This window comes from Haliaeetus albicilla, chromosome 7 (assembly GCF_947461875.1).
Source record: "Haliaeetus albicilla chromosome 7, bHalAlb1.1, whole genome shotgun sequence".
Taxonomy (NCBI): Eukaryota; Metazoa; Chordata; class Aves; order Accipitriformes; family Accipitridae; genus Haliaeetus; species Haliaeetus albicilla.
This window is the reverse complement of record NC_091489.1, coordinates 11290758-11308994: the sequence shown is the minus strand read 5'-3', so window position 1 is coordinate 11308994 and position 18237 is coordinate 11290758. Positions and strand designations below refer to the sequence as shown.

The 18237-nt window shown below is 38.5% G+C and overlaps 2 protein-coding genes across 3 annotated transcripts in view; one reads left to right on the top strand and one right to left on the bottom strand.

Moving 5' to 3' along the window:
* Positions 1 to 18237, top strand: part of MRPL18 (mitochondrial ribosomal protein L18) — a 643474-nt gene that overhangs the window by 98143 nt on the left and 527094 nt on the right. The window lies entirely within an intron of this gene.
* UTRN (utrophin) overlaps positions 1 to 18237 on the bottom strand; it is a 386688-nt gene that overhangs the window by 247932 nt on the left and 120519 nt on the right. For both annotated transcript variants that reach the window (XM_069786921.1, XM_069786920.1), the window contains 14 exons: positions 18039 to 18218; positions 17233 to 17367; positions 16584 to 16733; positions 15063 to 15224; positions 14545 to 14673; positions 13893 to 14066; positions 13131 to 13286; positions 11400 to 11570; positions 9363 to 9542; positions 6690 to 6818; positions 6376 to 6546; positions 5651 to 5800; positions 4234 to 4371; positions 3282 to 3434 (listed from right to left, as the gene is read on the bottom strand). In XM_069786921.1, coding sequence (XP_069643022.1) covers positions 3282 to 3434; positions 4234 to 4371; positions 5651 to 5800; positions 6376 to 6546; positions 6690 to 6818; positions 9363 to 9542; positions 11400 to 11570; positions 13131 to 13286; positions 13893 to 14066; positions 14545 to 14673; positions 15063 to 15224; positions 16584 to 16733; positions 17233 to 17367; positions 18039 to 18218 — 2178 coding nt within the window. The remainder of the gene's footprint in view (positions 1 to 3281; positions 3435 to 4233; positions 4372 to 5650; positions 5801 to 6375; positions 6547 to 6689; positions 6819 to 9362; positions 9543 to 11399; positions 11571 to 13130; positions 13287 to 13892; positions 14067 to 14544; positions 14674 to 15062; positions 15225 to 16583; positions 16734 to 17232; positions 17368 to 18038; positions 18219 to 18237) is intronic.

Sequence of the window (18237 nt, the reverse complement as noted above, 5' to 3'; positions counted from 1 at the left end):
CTAGGAAAAGGTTTTCCAAAGCTAAAATCTCATGTCCATTTTATTTGTTCTTCTGGGTTAATTAATGCAGTCAGTAAGAAACATATTTGTGAACAATGTAGCTAATGGTTCATATTTAAGCAACCCAGAACCTTCTCTATAAAAAGCACAATAGGCAAACAAACATGTTTTCTTTATTGCAGGAATAATACTTCAAAGAGCTTTCAAGATGGTGTCCGTGTTTCAGTTTATAGGAAAAACTGCACTGTGCCTACAACAGCAAATTCATTTACCATCTGCAAAATTATCATTTTCACTTCAAAACAGTTTTCTAAAACCTGGAAAAAATCTCTCAGGGATTTTAGTCAACTAATTACCTCTGCAATTTAAGATTTAATTTTTCCTTTCCCTCATTCCGAGCCAAGTCAGATTAGAGCAATTTAAATAAATACTAAAGCAAGGTTAGAAAAGAAGGAAATCAAGGAGATACAAACTTCCAGTGCAGACACTTCTAGCTAAGAGATTTGTGGCAAAACAAGGGTTATTCAGAAGTACGTGCTATGCAGAAGGGTTACCAATATTTCAGACACACTTAACTCCATAATCCCTAGAAGCATACAGGGTTAGGAATATTTATGATCTAGCCACTTCCAGCAAATCAATATATAGATATATATAACTTTCAAGCACTATAAGTAAGTCCTCTCTTCCACACTCATTTACAAAAACATAAATAACGTATTACATAAAACCTTAATTGGCATCTACTCCCCAGTTTGGCAGCTGATATCTTTCTTTCCCTCCCTGTTTGTTCATTTCAAATACTAGTTTCTCTTCCTCTGCTCACTGCATCTTTCTCATATTAGGGTGAGGGCTTGAGCCAGCTGCACACCAGTGGGTCAAGAATTCATTTAGTTCTTCTCAGTCCTGAGCTGAGATGAGCAAAAAGCACTGCAATTTTCTATTTAGTAGTCTGGGGGCCCTATGGATACATCCAGGGTTTCCCTTTCCCCACCTGCATCAGATATCCCTACTGACTAAAGAAGGGGGAGGGAGAGTGTTCACGCACTGAATAGATGGTAAAAATTGGGGAGGGGCAGTTTCTGTTGAAGAATTTTAGCATTAGGGTCCCCCCTGGTGCTGAGGGTAAGTCAAGTCTGGTGGCTCCAAGAAAATTCTAGAGCAACTGTGTTCACCTAAAATGATGATATTTGGGAACACTAGTTCTCCCTTTAGAAATGGTATGGTCCCATATCATTTTTGGTGTTCAAGCTCAATTAGTAAAGCAGGTGAAAGAACAAGCCATAAAAGTAAAGTAAGGTCACTTGAGACAGTCTGACTTACCACTCAAATATCAGAAAGCTAGAAGCACAGGCACGTGAAGCAAAAGCAGCAGTTTCTGAGTTTCACAGCAGTAATGAAAACTGCTGTGGTTCCTTTCTGAAAGCCTAGCTGACTCAGCCAGACTAGAAATTACATCTGGAAGTATAAGGATGTTTTTACACAACTTAACTAATTCTGAGCAAAGATAACATTTCTCCATCAACAGTCTATTCTAACTGCTATGGTAATCTACATTTATATGATATTCTGCATTCAGCACGCAGATACCAAGATGCAGTTATCCAGGAATGGATCCAGTAGTGCCAGGGATTAGCTGCAGTATATCCCTAAAGAAAAGGGCTTTATAGGAGGCAAAGGATCTTAGAGAAGGTCAGTCAACCTACAGCAAGACCAACAGTGACAAGGAAGACCAGTCTGTAGCACAACTGGACTGCTCCCATTAGCAAAGAACCATCCAGGTGCACCTTTTTCCCTTTGCAATCTGGTAGTTGATGCACTCAAAGCAGCTGATGGTCAAACAGAAAAACTGAATGTTGTTTTACTTTAAATGTGTTTGGATCCCCATTTCCTTCAAACAAATTCCCTGGCATCAGTCAGGTCCCAAGGAGCTCATGTGCAAGTATGACAGTACACCAGGAGTGACCGCTGGGGACCCAACAGAGCGGTCAAATGTCAGACAGTTAAACAGACCCTGGGACCATCCTTGCTGCCCGGCTCTGCATGGGAGGCTTATAGTTTGAAAAAGTCTCTCTAAAGAGAAGCAGATTTAAAAGATTTACTTTCCTAGCAGATACTGAATAGCCTGCATGACCAAGGAGAGCAGACCGTCTGTCATAAGCCTACAGCTATCACAGGCAACTGAAGCCACATCGCACTGCAGCTGTGAATGAAGAGTACCACGTTATGATTTTGTGGTGTGAGTCTCAAAGGGAACCAGAGCATTTTACCCCCGCCTCCAAGTTAATTGGTGCTGGGTTAAAAAGTTACAGAGCAGTCAAAAAGAGACTGATTGGTTTTAATTATGAAGCTTCATACACAGAAACTGAAAAGTACTTGACAGATTGCCTAGCCCCCAAGCTTGTCCAAGAAATTACTTACTGCTTCACAAGGTTCTTCACTGTTATTGCCTAAAATATTAATGTAATTACTGTGCAGCCAAAGTGCTTTGAAGGATGAAAAGGAGACATAAAATTTAAAAAACAACAACAAAACTGAACCACACACATGCAAAACCACCAAACCACAACAAAAAAAAAAACAACCCACTGAAAGTATCTGTACCCTCCACAATTAAGACATACAGCTTTCTGGGCAGCAAGTTCTATCAGACCCTGACATCCTATTAAATCAGTTGTGAAACTGTTTGTCAAGACACACACACACACATTATCATACATAACTCTTCTCATCAGAAATACTTCAACCTTTGTAATTTTTTTTAATCTTCATTGTGCACAGTCATATCAATCACATGAGGGCAATTGTCACTGCCTAAACACTTGAGACAGTAAAAGGCAGCATCAGAGTAGTTACAATATCCCGACTACAGGATGCAGAGGCACTAAGTTTAAGCCTCGAATGAGGCTTCTATCATACCTGCACCAACCAGACATTGAATCATGCTGTTTGAGTCAGGGTATCAAAAAGAGCTAAGCATAATCCCCATGAGCAAGACTGGCAAAAGAAACTGTCCTGATTCAACCACACAGGTCAGATCACCATCTAAGACTTGGGCCTGATGGCTGGGATATTTTGGACCTATGATGACAATGTAGAAGTGCTAAACTAGTATACACAGATAATTTCCTAATGAAAAATGAATGCTGTCATTTTGAAAACACTTCTTTCCAAGCAGGTATCAAAAGAACAGCCATAAAAACCTAATATATGAATCTGTAAAGCTCATACATAGCATTCACTCTGTTTGCTCTAAGGAAAAAAAAGAGAGTCTCATTTACCTGTAGTTTTTGTTCATCTTCCACACCTTGCAGCCCTGACAGACGGTGCTCAGCCTCATCCAGCCACCTCATTAAACTGTCATGTTCCTTCTTATACTGGGAAAACACTGGAGAGAGTTCCACCACCTGCCTCCTTTGAAATGACCTGCACTCCTACAATCCAGTGTATTAGGAAAATATGGTGTAAGAGGGAGGTAGTGAACAGAATAGGTCTTATTTATTTGAAAAACAAAAATACTTGAGGGATACATTTGAAGAAGCAAATTTCAAAATATGCAACAGTAGCCATTTATTTTTTTCAAAATAGCTATATCCTATTTATCTGCACAGACATGTAATCAAAGCCAGCCTGAGGGTCTTACCCTGCCTTTGAGCTACACCTCACCCTACCAACTCTTATATGATTCAAACAAGTGAGCTAAAAGGAGTATAAGAATACAGATCCCCTTTGTTCTACACAAAAGCATTTTTAATATGGCATGTGTATGAAAGCACCGCAACATACTAGTCTACAACTGCCGATAACACCCTCTATAGGAAGCAAGAGGAATTCAAGAGCAGACTCATTCACACAAAGCTCTTCAGCTGAGAACTCAATGAATATGGTTGTGTACATGTGTCTATGTAGTCACTCTTCACACAGCGTGGTGGTGGAGACAAACCTCTGCTGGAGGGCCAGCAAAGACAAGTGAAGCAAATGCCCAGCTGTCTGCACCCATCTGTGTAAATACATATAAGGTGACCCTCTGTGAAGCTGTCAAAAGGACATTAAAAATCAAAACCACTCCCCCAAAACTTTGGAATGACAAAATTCATCATCAGACTGTGTGTACACACATTTAACTCTTCCCCAGAGAACCTTATACACTAAGAAAAAAACAGGTTGTAAGTGGGATACCAAAGGGAAGACTGCATAAATGATCTTTAACTACAGTAAATATCATAATCATACCTGCACACTGTTGTACTTTTTCTGCAGAAGCAACAGCTGTATGCGGATCTTCTCTCTCTTATGGTCCTCCATAGGCTGCTGTAACAACTGCCCTCCTCTCTGTAAAACTTCCTCAATCTGAGCTCTTTCTTGATCCAGCTAAAATTACACAAGTCTGTATTACCTACTGAAAGCTCAGCTATGGTTTCCAAAATGAATTTATTACCTGCTCAGATATTAACAGTAATGGTACCAAGCTGTTGTTTTATTATCCAAATGCAAGCCAAACAAATTCAAGCAGAGATTCTCCTCCCCAGCTACCAAATCCTAAAATCCAAGTTAGTCATTCCATAAACTTCATAAAGAGATGCCCTGCAGGAAGCTCACTCAATGAGCCAGCAGTAGGCAGCCACAGCAAGAGGGTGCTATGACTTCAGCTGCATTTCTATTCTAAACATTCCTTGACAATAATAAGGAAACTCAGAGCAGAATGGCAAGAAAATGAAAACATAATAAATATAAAAACAGTACAAAAGGAATCATATGTTCTATAACAGGTCTTTCCATAGAGGCCTTTTAAAAATTGTTTTCTCTAGTATACATGCCATTTTGCATGGACTTACATTCAGCTTTCCAGCTCTGTTTATAATATTTCATGCGCTTAAAAGGAAGGCAGATAGGGTGGCCTAGCAGGACTTCACCCAATTGTATAGCCAACAAGGCTATTGTGAACAAGATGCAAACAAAAGTACAACAGTTTTATACAGGTGAATAGCAGAGCCTAGATAAGAATCTAGAAAAAGATAAATCTTGTTCCAAGTTCTTATTTGGACTTGCTATGAGCCATATTACAACACTCATTTGCACCTCATCTCACAAGCATCCACTGACCTGGCCTATGCACTGTGATTCAATACATCCTACCAGTTTAAAGTTAAAGTGAAAAAAATATCTACCCAATGCAACAGAGGCCCAAAATTGCCAAAAACATAGTAAGAGCCTCAGCCGCGTTAAGTAATCATTTCGACATAAGTTCATATGAACATAACTTCAGTTAGATAAGAATGAAGAAAAAAAAAAGTTTTGCACCCTGTTACTTTTACAGAAAGGATTCCTTATAAACAGCTACCTTGAGTAGAAGAGAGAAGATAAATGAAAATCAAAGTTCACTACCTAAATTATATAAAACCATGATGAAAATACAGACTGATGTATGACTAGTTACTCTCAATGCACCAGCCAAAAGGCAGCAGCTATAGGAAAAATATGGGAAACTCATGCAGTGTTTCCAACAGCCTAGTAATTCCCTTCATTTTCTACTCCTGTCTTAAAAAGATTTTCTCAGAAGAATTCCACCTTGAAGTCTGGAGGAATGTAACACGTGGACAAAATAGAAACAGAGTTAGTCAGTTATTTAATTCTTTCATCGCTCACAAACCTTTTCATCTTCCCCACTCATCTCCAGATGCTTTTCCACAACTTTTAACATATTCTGTATGTCACACTCAAATTTTTCCAGGTCTGGAAAAGCTACTCCAACTTCGCGGGGCTCTGACACAACAGGAAGTCGCTCTTGTCCAACAAGCATCTGCAAAGCAAAATAAAACTTTGTTCAAGCTGAAAATTTAGTCTGAACTGTCACACACAGTTTAATGATTTAAACCAATTCTCCATGAACAGGCATACCAGTTTGTAGGACCATCAGATATCAGCAGAAAAAAAAGTTGCAAGAGTTGTTTGATCTAACACTGAGAATTAGCTTGGACACAGTGTTGATAGGTAGTACCAAGCTTCAACCTTCAAACTTCAATCTGAGCATTTTGGTCTCAAAACAAACAAAAAACCTCCAGTCACATTAGCTTATGATGTTGTTCTGTAGTTCATATAAATATGTACTACAATTACAATGTTTTTCTGAATCATTATAGCACAGAATTTTGTCAATTTTCCTTTGCAACTCAAATCATCACCTGCTACTCAGATAAAAAAGCAGGTGGTCTAAAATCAAGTCTGTCCATTTTTCACATATAAATATCTACACTTAAATGAGAATCAAAAGCAGCAAAGTGGTGTTCTAACACATAAAGATCTATCCCCTAAAGCTATTCGCCATCATTTTGGCACAGACACCCTAAGCATGTTTTGGGGCACACTCATCCTCACCTTGGCACTTTTGATGTGCTGAGAGACCTTCTCAAAGTTCCGGTTCAGTTCTGCCAGTTTGGGTTCAACAAGTTCACGGCATGACACCCCCCGACCATTCATTAGGATGATAGCCTGATCACGCACATTATCCACTCGAAGACTAACATCATCTAATTCAGATGTTAAGCGCTAAGAAGTAAAAGAAAACGCAAATAGTTACCCTAGAAAAGGAAAAAATATCACCAAAAAAACCCAACAAAAAAACAGGCAGCAAACCTGACTTTACTTCATTTAGAATCCAGAAGTGGTTACTTGACAGCAACATTTCCTACCTTCACAGTTTCCTCCTTTTTGCTTGCTGACTTTTTCTCAATCTCATCCAGCAAGGCTTCAGCCTGATACAACCAAGTACTTATGTGGGCAACATTTTCATCAAAAATTTCCAGCTGGCTCTGATGATTCTAGAAAAAGATGGGGGGGCGGGGGGAAGTATCAATGTGAGAAACTTAAAGAAAATCCACAAAAAAACCCCACACAAAACCCAAACACACCTCCACAAAAAAAACACACACCAAAACACCAAACCCTGCCAAAAGCACCATTAGGAATAAAAAAGAAATCAATGGAATAAAGTGTTATGGATACACCTTGGAAAGGAACACTAAAAATTAGATTGTACCTTTCACCTTCAGTTAGTATTTACAAGAATTCAATTTTCATTCTAGACCCTTCAATATTATTGTTCCTAATTCATATAAAGGGAAACAGAAATAGCTGAGGTGGTTTGTCCAACTAAATAAAGACAATGTATTACAACATTACAGCCAGACCACAACATCTCAGTCGACCAAAAAACCCACAATATTTTTCAGTTATCACTAGCAGATTAAACAGTACGCATTATGTGTGGTTGTTGTTGGGATTTTTTTTGAGATTACATCAAAACCTACAAATTATAATAGTCAAGTTTTTATATTTTGCTGATTACATTAAAATATTTCTTCCTCTTAAGAAAAGTCACCACATTGTAGACATGTTAATTAGGTCTGCTTTCATATGCAGTCAGAAATGGTAACAGCTGCCACAGACAGAAACAACAGTGTGACAAAACAAAGCTATGGGATTCAGAGAAGTACCATCCTGCTTAAGCACAGAGCTTCTTACCCAAAGAAAAAGGGTAGCTAAGCTTTGATCTTTTAAACTAACATAACAAAGGGAGGGGAAGAAAGAGAGAGAAGGCCTATGATTGCTCTCTATATCAAACATCAAGAAACTTGTATCTTCACCTAGCAAAAGAACAATTTAACCTAACAAAGTCAGCAGAAGGACAATATTCACCACCAGACATGAGCATTTGAAGGTTCTTAGTTGTGGATCATCCTTACAGCATTTATAAATAAGGGTAAACTACCTGACTACTCCTAACATGGATATCATTGGATTATGAAACAAACAGTGCAACCTGCAACAGGCACTGGAGAGGATGCACAGGGCTCACCATCTAGGTATACACCAAAGCTTTCACAATTTCAGCTCATATCAGGGGCTTCTGAAGGTGGATTGTCTTAACTAGCTGAACAGCATACAAATACCTTAGCTACCTGGAAACATCAGTCTGATAGTGGCATCAGCTGTAGACTGTTTCATGTCCATTTAGCAAAACTTGCAGCTTTAGATTGTTTAATACACTTAGTCTTCCATTTACTCAGCCAAACAAGACCGTTGGCCTCAACTCTGAGTTGGCATACTCTTAAACACTTGCAGTTATGGGCTGTCCAAGAGAGCAATAGGCTGACAGAAAGTCCCAAGTGCTTTGCTGTGCACCACTAGGAAGTTATCAATTGTCCATTAAACAGCCATCATCTGGGTCTCGAGGAAATCTATCGACACAAAAATGCTCTGTTCATGCTGGAGCTGGCACAGAGGTTTCTTTCAGGCTGAATAAAGAGCAGCACACACAGCAGCCTCATGGAAACCAATCCTTTTGGGCTAGTTCCTTTTGTTTTCTACTTAGCTTTCCATTAGCTTATAGAAAGTTACATAGAAAACACAAGATCCAGCTTCTGGGCTGTAATTAACCTGTTATGAAACAAACAACACTTCCATGAACTGGTGAGGTTTTTTTCCTCTCATTTTAATCTGGCAGAATCAGCTGCCAATTAATGAGTAAACCCACTAGCAGTTTTATGAATACTTGTATGCCCCATAACCCACTCAGTCTATGTTCAATGGTAGATACCACCTTTGAGGATAGTTTGGAAAGTTACTTCTATACACTAGGGTGAAGAATTGTATTAAGAGCTAAATAACAAGTGGACACAAAAGGCTAGCACTGTTGGTGTAGCAAAAGAGAAAGTGATAAAACATTAACAGAGAAGAGGTATAAGGAGATAAATTTGTAAATAAGGACAAAAGATTAAAAATGTAATGTGATGGCACATAAAAGGGCAGGAGAAAGGAAAGATAAAGAGAGTAAAACAATGGATGTGTGAAAGATGTTCACTAAGTGTGTGCTGGATTTTCTATAGAAGAGAGGAACTACACCACAAAGGCTAGGCAGAATAAGAACCCAGAAAAGAGTCCTAGCACTGAAGTCAGGAGAAAGAGAAAGGCAAAAGAAAAAAAGTTAAACCTAGTTTTATTCTCTACAACTAAACAGGTTATTCCCACGAGGTCAAGTTAACTGTCTGCCTGGGATATTTACATAGTTTCCTCACTCTCACATCCAGATTCTGCATTTTCATCTCCTACCCACTAAGCAATAGCCACTACTACAAAGCATGTGGCATCAATGCCCATCAGCACATCTAAAACACTTGTCCACCTTCCTCATTGCATATAACCTCATGACTCGCCTCTCCATCTGCCGAGTAACCAGATAGCCATTCTCCATTTCTTTAAGTCCATGAGGCACCATTGAAGCTTCACATCACAAGTGAAAACTGCAACTGCTCCAAGGGTGTGGAAGGAGAACCACCCTGAATATTTCTCACAGTGCAACTTACCAACAAAGTGTCACACCAGTCCTCGGTCCAGGTCCGAACTCTGCTCCAGCCAGCATTAAGGACACACAGCTTCTCCTCCAGGGAAGTCTCACTCCCTTCCACCAGACCCTGCAGCGCGGTGCAGCTTTCCGTGATGCTCTTCAAATCAGCTTTCCTCCTCTCCAGTTCTCTCAGCACACTCTGAAACAAGAGGAGCCATTAACACTGCACACTGCTCCCAATCACAAGGACAAGGGAGCAATTTTCACCTCCACAGGAAACAAATAGTATCATAGATGATCTTCACTTGACAAAAAAACAAACCAAGTAGAATCACCTCCTGTTTATACTCACCCTCTGTAGATAGTGATCTCTTTTTTGAGAGAGAGGCAGAGAGCACAATGTATGTAAGTGTCCTGAATAACTTAGCTTGAGACCTTTTTGTTTTGTTGTTTTATAATGTAATCACAATTCCTTTTCATTATGTAGGTAAAGCAAATGCATCGCACATCACATTTTAGGTCCAATTTTAAAAGGTTCTTTTCTGCATTGTCAAGCACCACAGAGAACACAATTTTCAAGAGACACTTTGGATTTCTCTGTATCTTTTCCTATTAAAGTACTTTTACACTTGGCAACAATAAGAAAAGTAGTAGGCCAAGGTCGAATGTTTTTTTGAGAATGACCAACAGTAATTACTGCATACGTTCAATTCAGTTGCTACATGCTACAGAAGCCCTATTGTTATATTACCTATACATAGGTATGTAAATATATGTATCTTTAGCTCTAATATTTTTTCCAAGTAATTTCTGCTTTTAAATAGGTTTTTTTAATAAAAAAAAAAAATTCACCTTCTTTGAAAGAATGCATACTGACATAAAATTAAGAAATGTTATCTCTTGAATATCAGTATATGGTTTCCATGTGGAAAATAGTATCTTTTGCCATACAAGATCACCAATTATTACTGATAACATCTGGCTATTCAGAAAGTTCTTTCAAGTCAGTGTACAGTGTGTGGAAGAATGCAGTTAATCACAACTAGTGTCTGGAGCTCCTTGAACATCTTATCTGTGAAGTAAACAATTTATTATCATAACTTATTATCTTAGGGACAGAAACAAATACTCAAGTTACTACATTTTAAAATTGCCTCTAGAAAACTTCAAGACAGGAAGGACAACTTTGCATGCAACATAAAGCGCTTGTCCTGGTAGTGCAGCATAAGAGTCCATGAAGTATTTGCATTGTTTGGAAAGACATCTTAGGGATACTGCCACAGCAGAAGTGTAGTGCTAATAATTGCTAATCCTGAGTGAAATGGGTGAGAACAGGTTATAATTATATGTTTTTGTAATTCTGTAAGCTTTCAAGTTTTAAGATTGTACACAGACCTATTCCAAAAGTAAAAGGTAACAGAAAACGACTGGAAAGATCAGTATTGCTGAACTGTATCAACTGACACTCGTGAGCTCCAACTACTACATATACAAGTTTCTACAGTGTGAGAAAATAGGTACTGTGCTTCAGAAATAATTATAACACATTCACAAGCTTTCATGAAAAGTTCCCATTTACAGATGAAAGAAAATAAGTAATTACAGGAACTGTTTGTTTTGCAAAGTCACAATTCTGAAGACAAAGCCGTTTCAATGAAAATTACAAACTCAATTTTTCATTAAAAATGACAATGAACTTTCAGTTTGCTCTACTGGTAAAATATTTGACCCAGCCCAAAATTGTATTTGCTGATAATTAAGAATATTATATTTATGACTGTGTTAGAGATAGAGCAAGTCACTTAAACACCTATTAATACCAAATATGTAGTAATATCTTTAATATTTGACTGGCCATTTAAGGTTGAGGCAAGATGCTCAAGATGAAACAGATAAGACTCAGTAAGGTACTGAATATGATCTACTGAATCTACTAAAACTTCCGTGATGTAAGAGATTTTGGAACAAGTTACAGGGATTTAAATTCACAGCCACTTGTACATAGTATTGCCATAATGTTAAAAATTTATCCTACAGATATTTAGAGCATGCTTACTTTGGCCCAGGCAATTTCTGAATCTAGATCAGAAAGCAAGCTCTCTGAAGCAGACTTCTGCACAAGCTCAGCCTCAGTGGTAGCTAGCCACTCTGACAAAGAGGCAGCCTCTTTCCTCATTTTGCGTGCCAGCTGGGATGCTCTTTCCAGGTCTTGTTTTCCTTCCGTCACCTACAAAAAAAAAAAAAGGAAAAAAGAAAACAAAACTAGATTTTAAAAGACAGAAAAAATGAAAGTGTTAGCCAGCTAAAATATCCATGCAAATATATAAAATCCTTGCATCTTAAGACTGTCTTGCATTAGGGAAGGATCCTGAAAAGAAAAATCTTTTATAAACATCTGCATCTTACTATACAAAGCAGAATATACAAAACTAGAATAATTTTAAACAAAGATACACTTAAAGGAGACAAAGAAGCCTGGACACCAACTTATTTATAGGTAGTAATCAACAAATTGATGTTCAAACTTTTTTTATTACGATACTTTAACTGAAACTCAAGGGGACATAGAATCCAGTCAGTCACTCACACAAGTAAAATTCAGTTCCTTTTTGTATTTTGATAGACCTGCTAGCAGAAAGCTGTAAAGAAAAATTTCACTGAAAAATCTAGTCCACCCTCGAAAACATCTCAGTAAAGCGAATATGAAATTTGATGTTTGCTGCAGTATAATCAATCCTATTTCACATTGACTACACAGTTAGTCTGGTCAAACTTAACACAGACTTGAGAATAAATCCAACCATAGCAGTCAGAATCAATTGACATTTCAAAAAATTACCCTCTGTCTCAGCTTAGTGTTTACATGTATTTATTAAAAATAATGCACTCTTTGAAGATCTCAAAAAATAAATTCGGACACAAACAAAATCATGACATTATACTGCAAGTAATTCTACCTTTCTATCCTTTCCCAGTTTCTTGTCTACATGCTTTTGGAGTTATAGATCTACAAATTCCACTAGAATCTACACCTTCATGAATGTTCTCCACTTTACAACAATAAAATATTTCCTAAGGCCCATTTCAAGACATTCCAACAATGTAATCTGGCCACTTACTCACAGCTTCATTCACAGAGCACTGAATGGGCATGAGTCTGCTTGGACTGCTGTCTTAACTTAGGTAGGAAAAGAATCCCCTATTTGCCCCCTGACCCCTAAGAGTTCAAAAATTTTTAAATACTTCACTTGGATAAATAACTATTCAATTACTAAGAAAATTACTCAAATCAATATTTAATGCAGTTCATGGGAAATACAGGTTTGCCTGCATTTTCTATTTCATACTGAGAGCAACCCTTTAAATGGATTACAGTTAGAAACCATCATGACACGTCTCAAAAAAATTTACATTGATTCAAACTGATATAATTCACTATCAGATTGTTATCTTGCAGGCTGGTTTACAGACAAGAGAAGGTACAACAGTGCTCAAAGACTTTAACGAATAGCAGGTCAGCTGTGCCAGAATGATGAAAACTCTGTGAACCTTCCTTTCTTCAAGGCTACCTCCCCTTCAGGAATACTCTGTGAGCACAGGGGTCTGGCACAACCACAGGATTTTATGTGTAATCTTTAATCTCTCAACTGAGCGCTCCTGGATGCAGCAACTAGCCTATACAGTATCAGCTTCAGAATCAAACTTAAAACAGCATCCTGACATCAAAACAACAAAGAACAGAATTTATATGCAGACAAATCTTCATACATACATTTGTTTTTCTTACCTGTGCCCCCAAGTCATTGTAAAGAAATTTCAATGCCGTCAGTTGTTCATCCATCCCTTTGGGATTATCTGTCTGTTGTTTCTGTACAATTTGCCTTCCTGTCTTGATGACAGTTTCAACCTCCAATTTCACCTCACTGAGGGTCTTATAGAGTTTCTAAAAAACACAAATATGTATATTGGTGATCAATTTGTAGTGCAGATTTTCAGACTTTGCTTCATTTGAGGACTTGACCATCAGATTGCGCTTAAACTCTGAGCTATGGATTAAAAGCAATGTCTGCCAAGAAGATTTCAAGCTCCTGATGTTCCATATTTTATTCTAGTTTTAGTTTTCGCCCCCCAAAAAAGAATTATCCCAAAAATTTAGCAGTATTTACTCCATAACATCACCACATGTGGCAAGGCTAACATTGTGATCTGTACTTGATCTCATGTATAGTATTTGAACAAAACAAATACTAAGAACCAAGCAAACTTGGCCCTGGAGTGATGCTTCTCCGTAACGTGAGCATGAGCCAGAGAAGGGAGTTTATAAAAACTCAGCTGTTCCACCACATCTGTGATCAACAATCCACTACTTTTATGTCCATATCCTCACCAGAGGTTTTTAGTTTTCAATTGTTCTGTTGGTATTTTGCAAGGAGTTATAACAGTTCCATCAGTACTTTAAGCAAAATTTCCTCAGGAGAGAGTTTAGGCAAGAAGAATCACACAAGGAAGAAACACCCCCAAGCATGAGTTAAGAACATTGCATACATACCATGCACCTGTCCAGATGAGCTTGGATTACATCTGGGTCAGTATCCTTCACATCCAAGACATGAAGTTCTACTTTTACACCATCCAACACTCTCTTGCAATCCAACATGCGCTGCTCAAAATTGGCTGGTTTCTGGAAAAGCTGATACTTTGTAGATACTTCACGGAGTTTTCTCTGTTTTAACAAATATTATGTTAAAAGATTGTTTTAAATTAATAGCTGTACTTCAAAAAAATAACATTTAAAGCACCTCCCCCCCCAGATTCTAACTCACCTCTCATGCCACCACAACTCAGTATACATGGCAATGCTATTTGCCAAGCCAAATTCCATCACCTATTCCTAATCTACACCTGAGGTGCAAGAGAGCTACAATTCTGTATCATACACTTTCAAAATATCCATTCTGCTAAAATACATAGACCTTCTGACTTTCAGCATTTATCCCATGATACTTATGAAATTTAAACTTCCTTACTCAATTCATCTAGTGCTGCTTGTTTCCTAATGAAAGCATGTAAAAGCATATACTATTTACTTCTGAGGTTCAGTTGACTGCACCAAGCAATTTACAGGCTTACAACAGCACTGTGTAACTGAAAACCAGAAGCTCTTCACATTTAAATTCTTAGTGCAACTCTCACATTTTTACCTGCAAAGCATCCAGCTGAGTTCCACCACGGGGAGACCTGCTTTCAGGAGAAGCAGGAGGGAAAGAGCGAGCACTTTTCTTGAGCTCCTCTAAGGTAGATTCATGAGCTGCAATCTCAGCTTGAATTTTCTGCCATGTCATAAGAACAGGAAGAAAACATGTTACAAAATTGCCTGCAGAGCAGGGAAGAGGAACTTGCTTACCACCTACTATCCACCAGAAGTCAATCTACTCTGTAAGATTTTAACACTACCAGGTTTATTTTAAATATTCTGGCTCTGGTGACAGCTTGCTAAACTGAAAGCCGTCAAGACTGTTATTGAATACAACCTTCTTAAAACAGGAAAACAATCCAGATTACAAAAGATAAGGTGGTGCTAGTTACAAAAGATAATGTCATGCACCTAGCGCACCAGCACAGGACTGAAATGAAGCCTTCATGAATTACTACGTCTAGGCTGAGCACTGTCATGAGGTTATTTTCAAATGTTTTGTAGTGAAAAGCTATACTGGAATACCTGGGCCTCCTGGGGCATCTGAAAGGCATCTATCCTATCAGTCAGGTAAGACGTCAGCTGTCTATCCAGCTCTGCTAAGTTTTCCTGCAAGACCTGCAACATGTGGTCAGTTTCTCGCATGGTCTGAAGCTGCTGTTCCAAGGCGATCTGCCGGCTCACTGCCTGAGTGGGGCAGAAAGGTAAGACAAGATGGAGCAATAATTCAGTATGAATTATATTAAACTTTCTCAAAACAATGTAGGGGAGACGAAAAATCCTATGCCAGGAGGACTGCCTAGAAGGAGCAAAAGTGAGCCCTAGAAGGCAGCAATTTGTGAAGCTTGCTGTGATTCATACCGGTAACTGACAAACAGTGGCATAGGAAGAGAGTTCTGCTGCTGGATATAAAGGACACTGAACACAGGTCTCTCCTATCACCTCAGGAAGAAAGTATACTGTTAAAAACATACCAGTTTCAAAAACTAGCTATTCAGTGGAAATCAGGGACTTTGTAATACACTACAGATCAATATTGTTTGATGTGTAAACTTGCACATTTTCTTTCAAAACAAACTCTTTCTGTTACAGTGTGAAAACAAAGGATCACAGTTCCTTCCCTCCATTGCCTCTCCCTTCAACAGCAAAACTTCTAAGTTCATCCAAAATGTCACTAGTTGCATGGGAACACAAATTCCCACACATGCACAGACCAGTGGGTGCGTACATACACACACAAGGATAGGGAAAGTTGTCAACAGCCCAGTGTGTCAGTGCTGCAGCTGCCAAACCAGATAGTTTTTATATGTCAATAAAGTACTGTTGTAACAGGAAAAACAATAGTGAATGCTAACTTAAATGACGGAGGATGAACTGAAATTCCCTCTATGACTACAATTCAGCAATGACAGAAAAAAAACTCCCATCCTACAATTTGGCAGGGACCTGTATTACCAGGATAGAGAACACAAGTTACAAATTTATGCAACCTGAAATACAACTAACCTTCGTCTATTTATTAAATCTAGAAAAGATTAGACTAATGTATGAGAAGAGGAAGGGGACAACATAATAGATTGAGAACAAGAAGAATGTTTTCCTTCTGTTCCTTACTTCAGTGTGACTTCTTCCTAGCTATTTCGAAGAGTGAAAACGTCACTTATGTTCCTCGTTTTTTACAGTTAGTGAGCAGCTCACTAGTATTTATGGCAGTAGGAAGGGAATATTAACCTCAGTTATTGAACTGTCCCCCTTGAGACTGGAATTGCCGTTTTTTGTCAAAATTACCTGGAAAAATACCAGGGGGTCCCCACAGTGCAAGGGTATGCAAGTGTGCAAAACAAAACCTGACTCAAGTTGGGGGGAGGAGGGGCGAAGCATCTTGCTCTTAGGCCATTATTCCAAATTGAAAAGAGCTGACAACATTGTGAAGGTCTTCCCCTCTTTTCCTGTTATTGCAGTCCTGCATCTATGAATTCAGCTATCTAACAGGAATCATTTCAGACCACTGAGCTGACCACTTCAACCCTGTCCCCAAATTCTTACCAAGTGACTCAATTCCTCATAGCGGGCATTGAAAGCCTCCAATTTTTCACTGATGATATCATCAAGAATCCCTCCATCAATCAGTGTCTGCCCAAGTTCCCGAATCTGGGTTCGATTATCAGCTGGATGACGCAGGACTGATTCCAGGGACTAATTAGCAGAGAAAGTTTTAAAGGTCAAGACACTGAATATTACTGCATTTTCAGATGTGAAAATCTGGCTGCATGCACAGAAGTTTTACACTTCAAATGTCTTGAGAGTGTTCTAAAAGCATGAATTAATTATGGCTTAATCCATGATGGCACAAGGCAAATACAGTGGTCATTTTGCTTTAGATAATTAAACTTCACAGCACTTCTAACTTATATCATTTCATACTACAGTGCTGGAAGGAATTAATCAATTACACAGGAGAGAGCATACAATTTTATCATGGTACCAAGTACAGCACAATCATCTATAGCAAAATTCAGCTTTTGGTGAGGGATCTTACAAATATCCATTCCAGATTCAGAGTAATATGTTCATTTAACCTGAAGAATCAGCATATTCAACACATATTTCAGTACTCTATTGAAGTGTTGAATTTATGGTTTTTTTAAACGTAGCTATCTGAAAAGTTACCAATCTGATAGAATGACTGCAATACCTCAAGAGCATCATTGACAGCATCCAGTTTATCAGGCAGATTTTCTGTCATTTGCACCCTTTCTTCCAGATTGTTTAGCCAAGCTGTTTCTAAATCAAGATACTGAAGCAGCTCAATCCAACAGGACCACACCTCCTGAGTGAGCAACAGAAAAAAACATAAATTAGCCTCAAATGCCAGGCATAGCTCATATACCCTATGAACAGTTTAAAGAAATTATGTTTGAGACATTCATCTAAAACAGGCAGATGGAAAATATTCTAAAAACATGCCATAGCACAGTAAGTTCTAGACAGAAGGACCTGCAACTATAGCCGCAAAATAAAAAGAAATAAGCAAAGTACACATAGAAGTCTCTAAACTCATGTTAAAATTATCACTGACATCCAGATTCTTACAACGATTTAAGTAAGTAACAAAATGCATCCACTCCTCTTGAAAGATAGGACATACACAACCTACCCCAAACTATAATCAACATGTTCTAATTATCATTGTATTTCAACCTTTCATCTCTGAGAAGTTTCTTTTTGTCATTTTGAAAGACACGTGGACGGATAACAGAGCTGTAAGACAAGGTTACTTATTTGGACAAGTGCTGATTACAAAAGCAAAGTTAGATGGTGCCTCATGGATTCCAAGGATGTCATCTCGAGGGAAAGTAATCTTGGAAAGGAGCCACAGCAAAATGCATTTATGCTAAAGCTACTGGATTCAGTGACAAAATTGGACATTTTCAGTGTCCTTCTCCATTCTTCTTGTGCCACCTGCCTCTGTTTTACTAAGCTGAGAGCTATTATTCTTACCTCCAAAGTGTGGCATTTCCCCCGGATCCGATTGCACAGTAGCTGGTAGTTCTCCAGCACAATGTTCAGCTCAGTCGCCAGGTCCTGACCGCTGGACGGCACTTTGGCAGCCAACATCTTGATGTTGTCTTTGAGAATCTTCACCCGCACCTCTTTCTGCAACACATCCTCCTTTGCTCTCTGCCCAAAGAAACATATT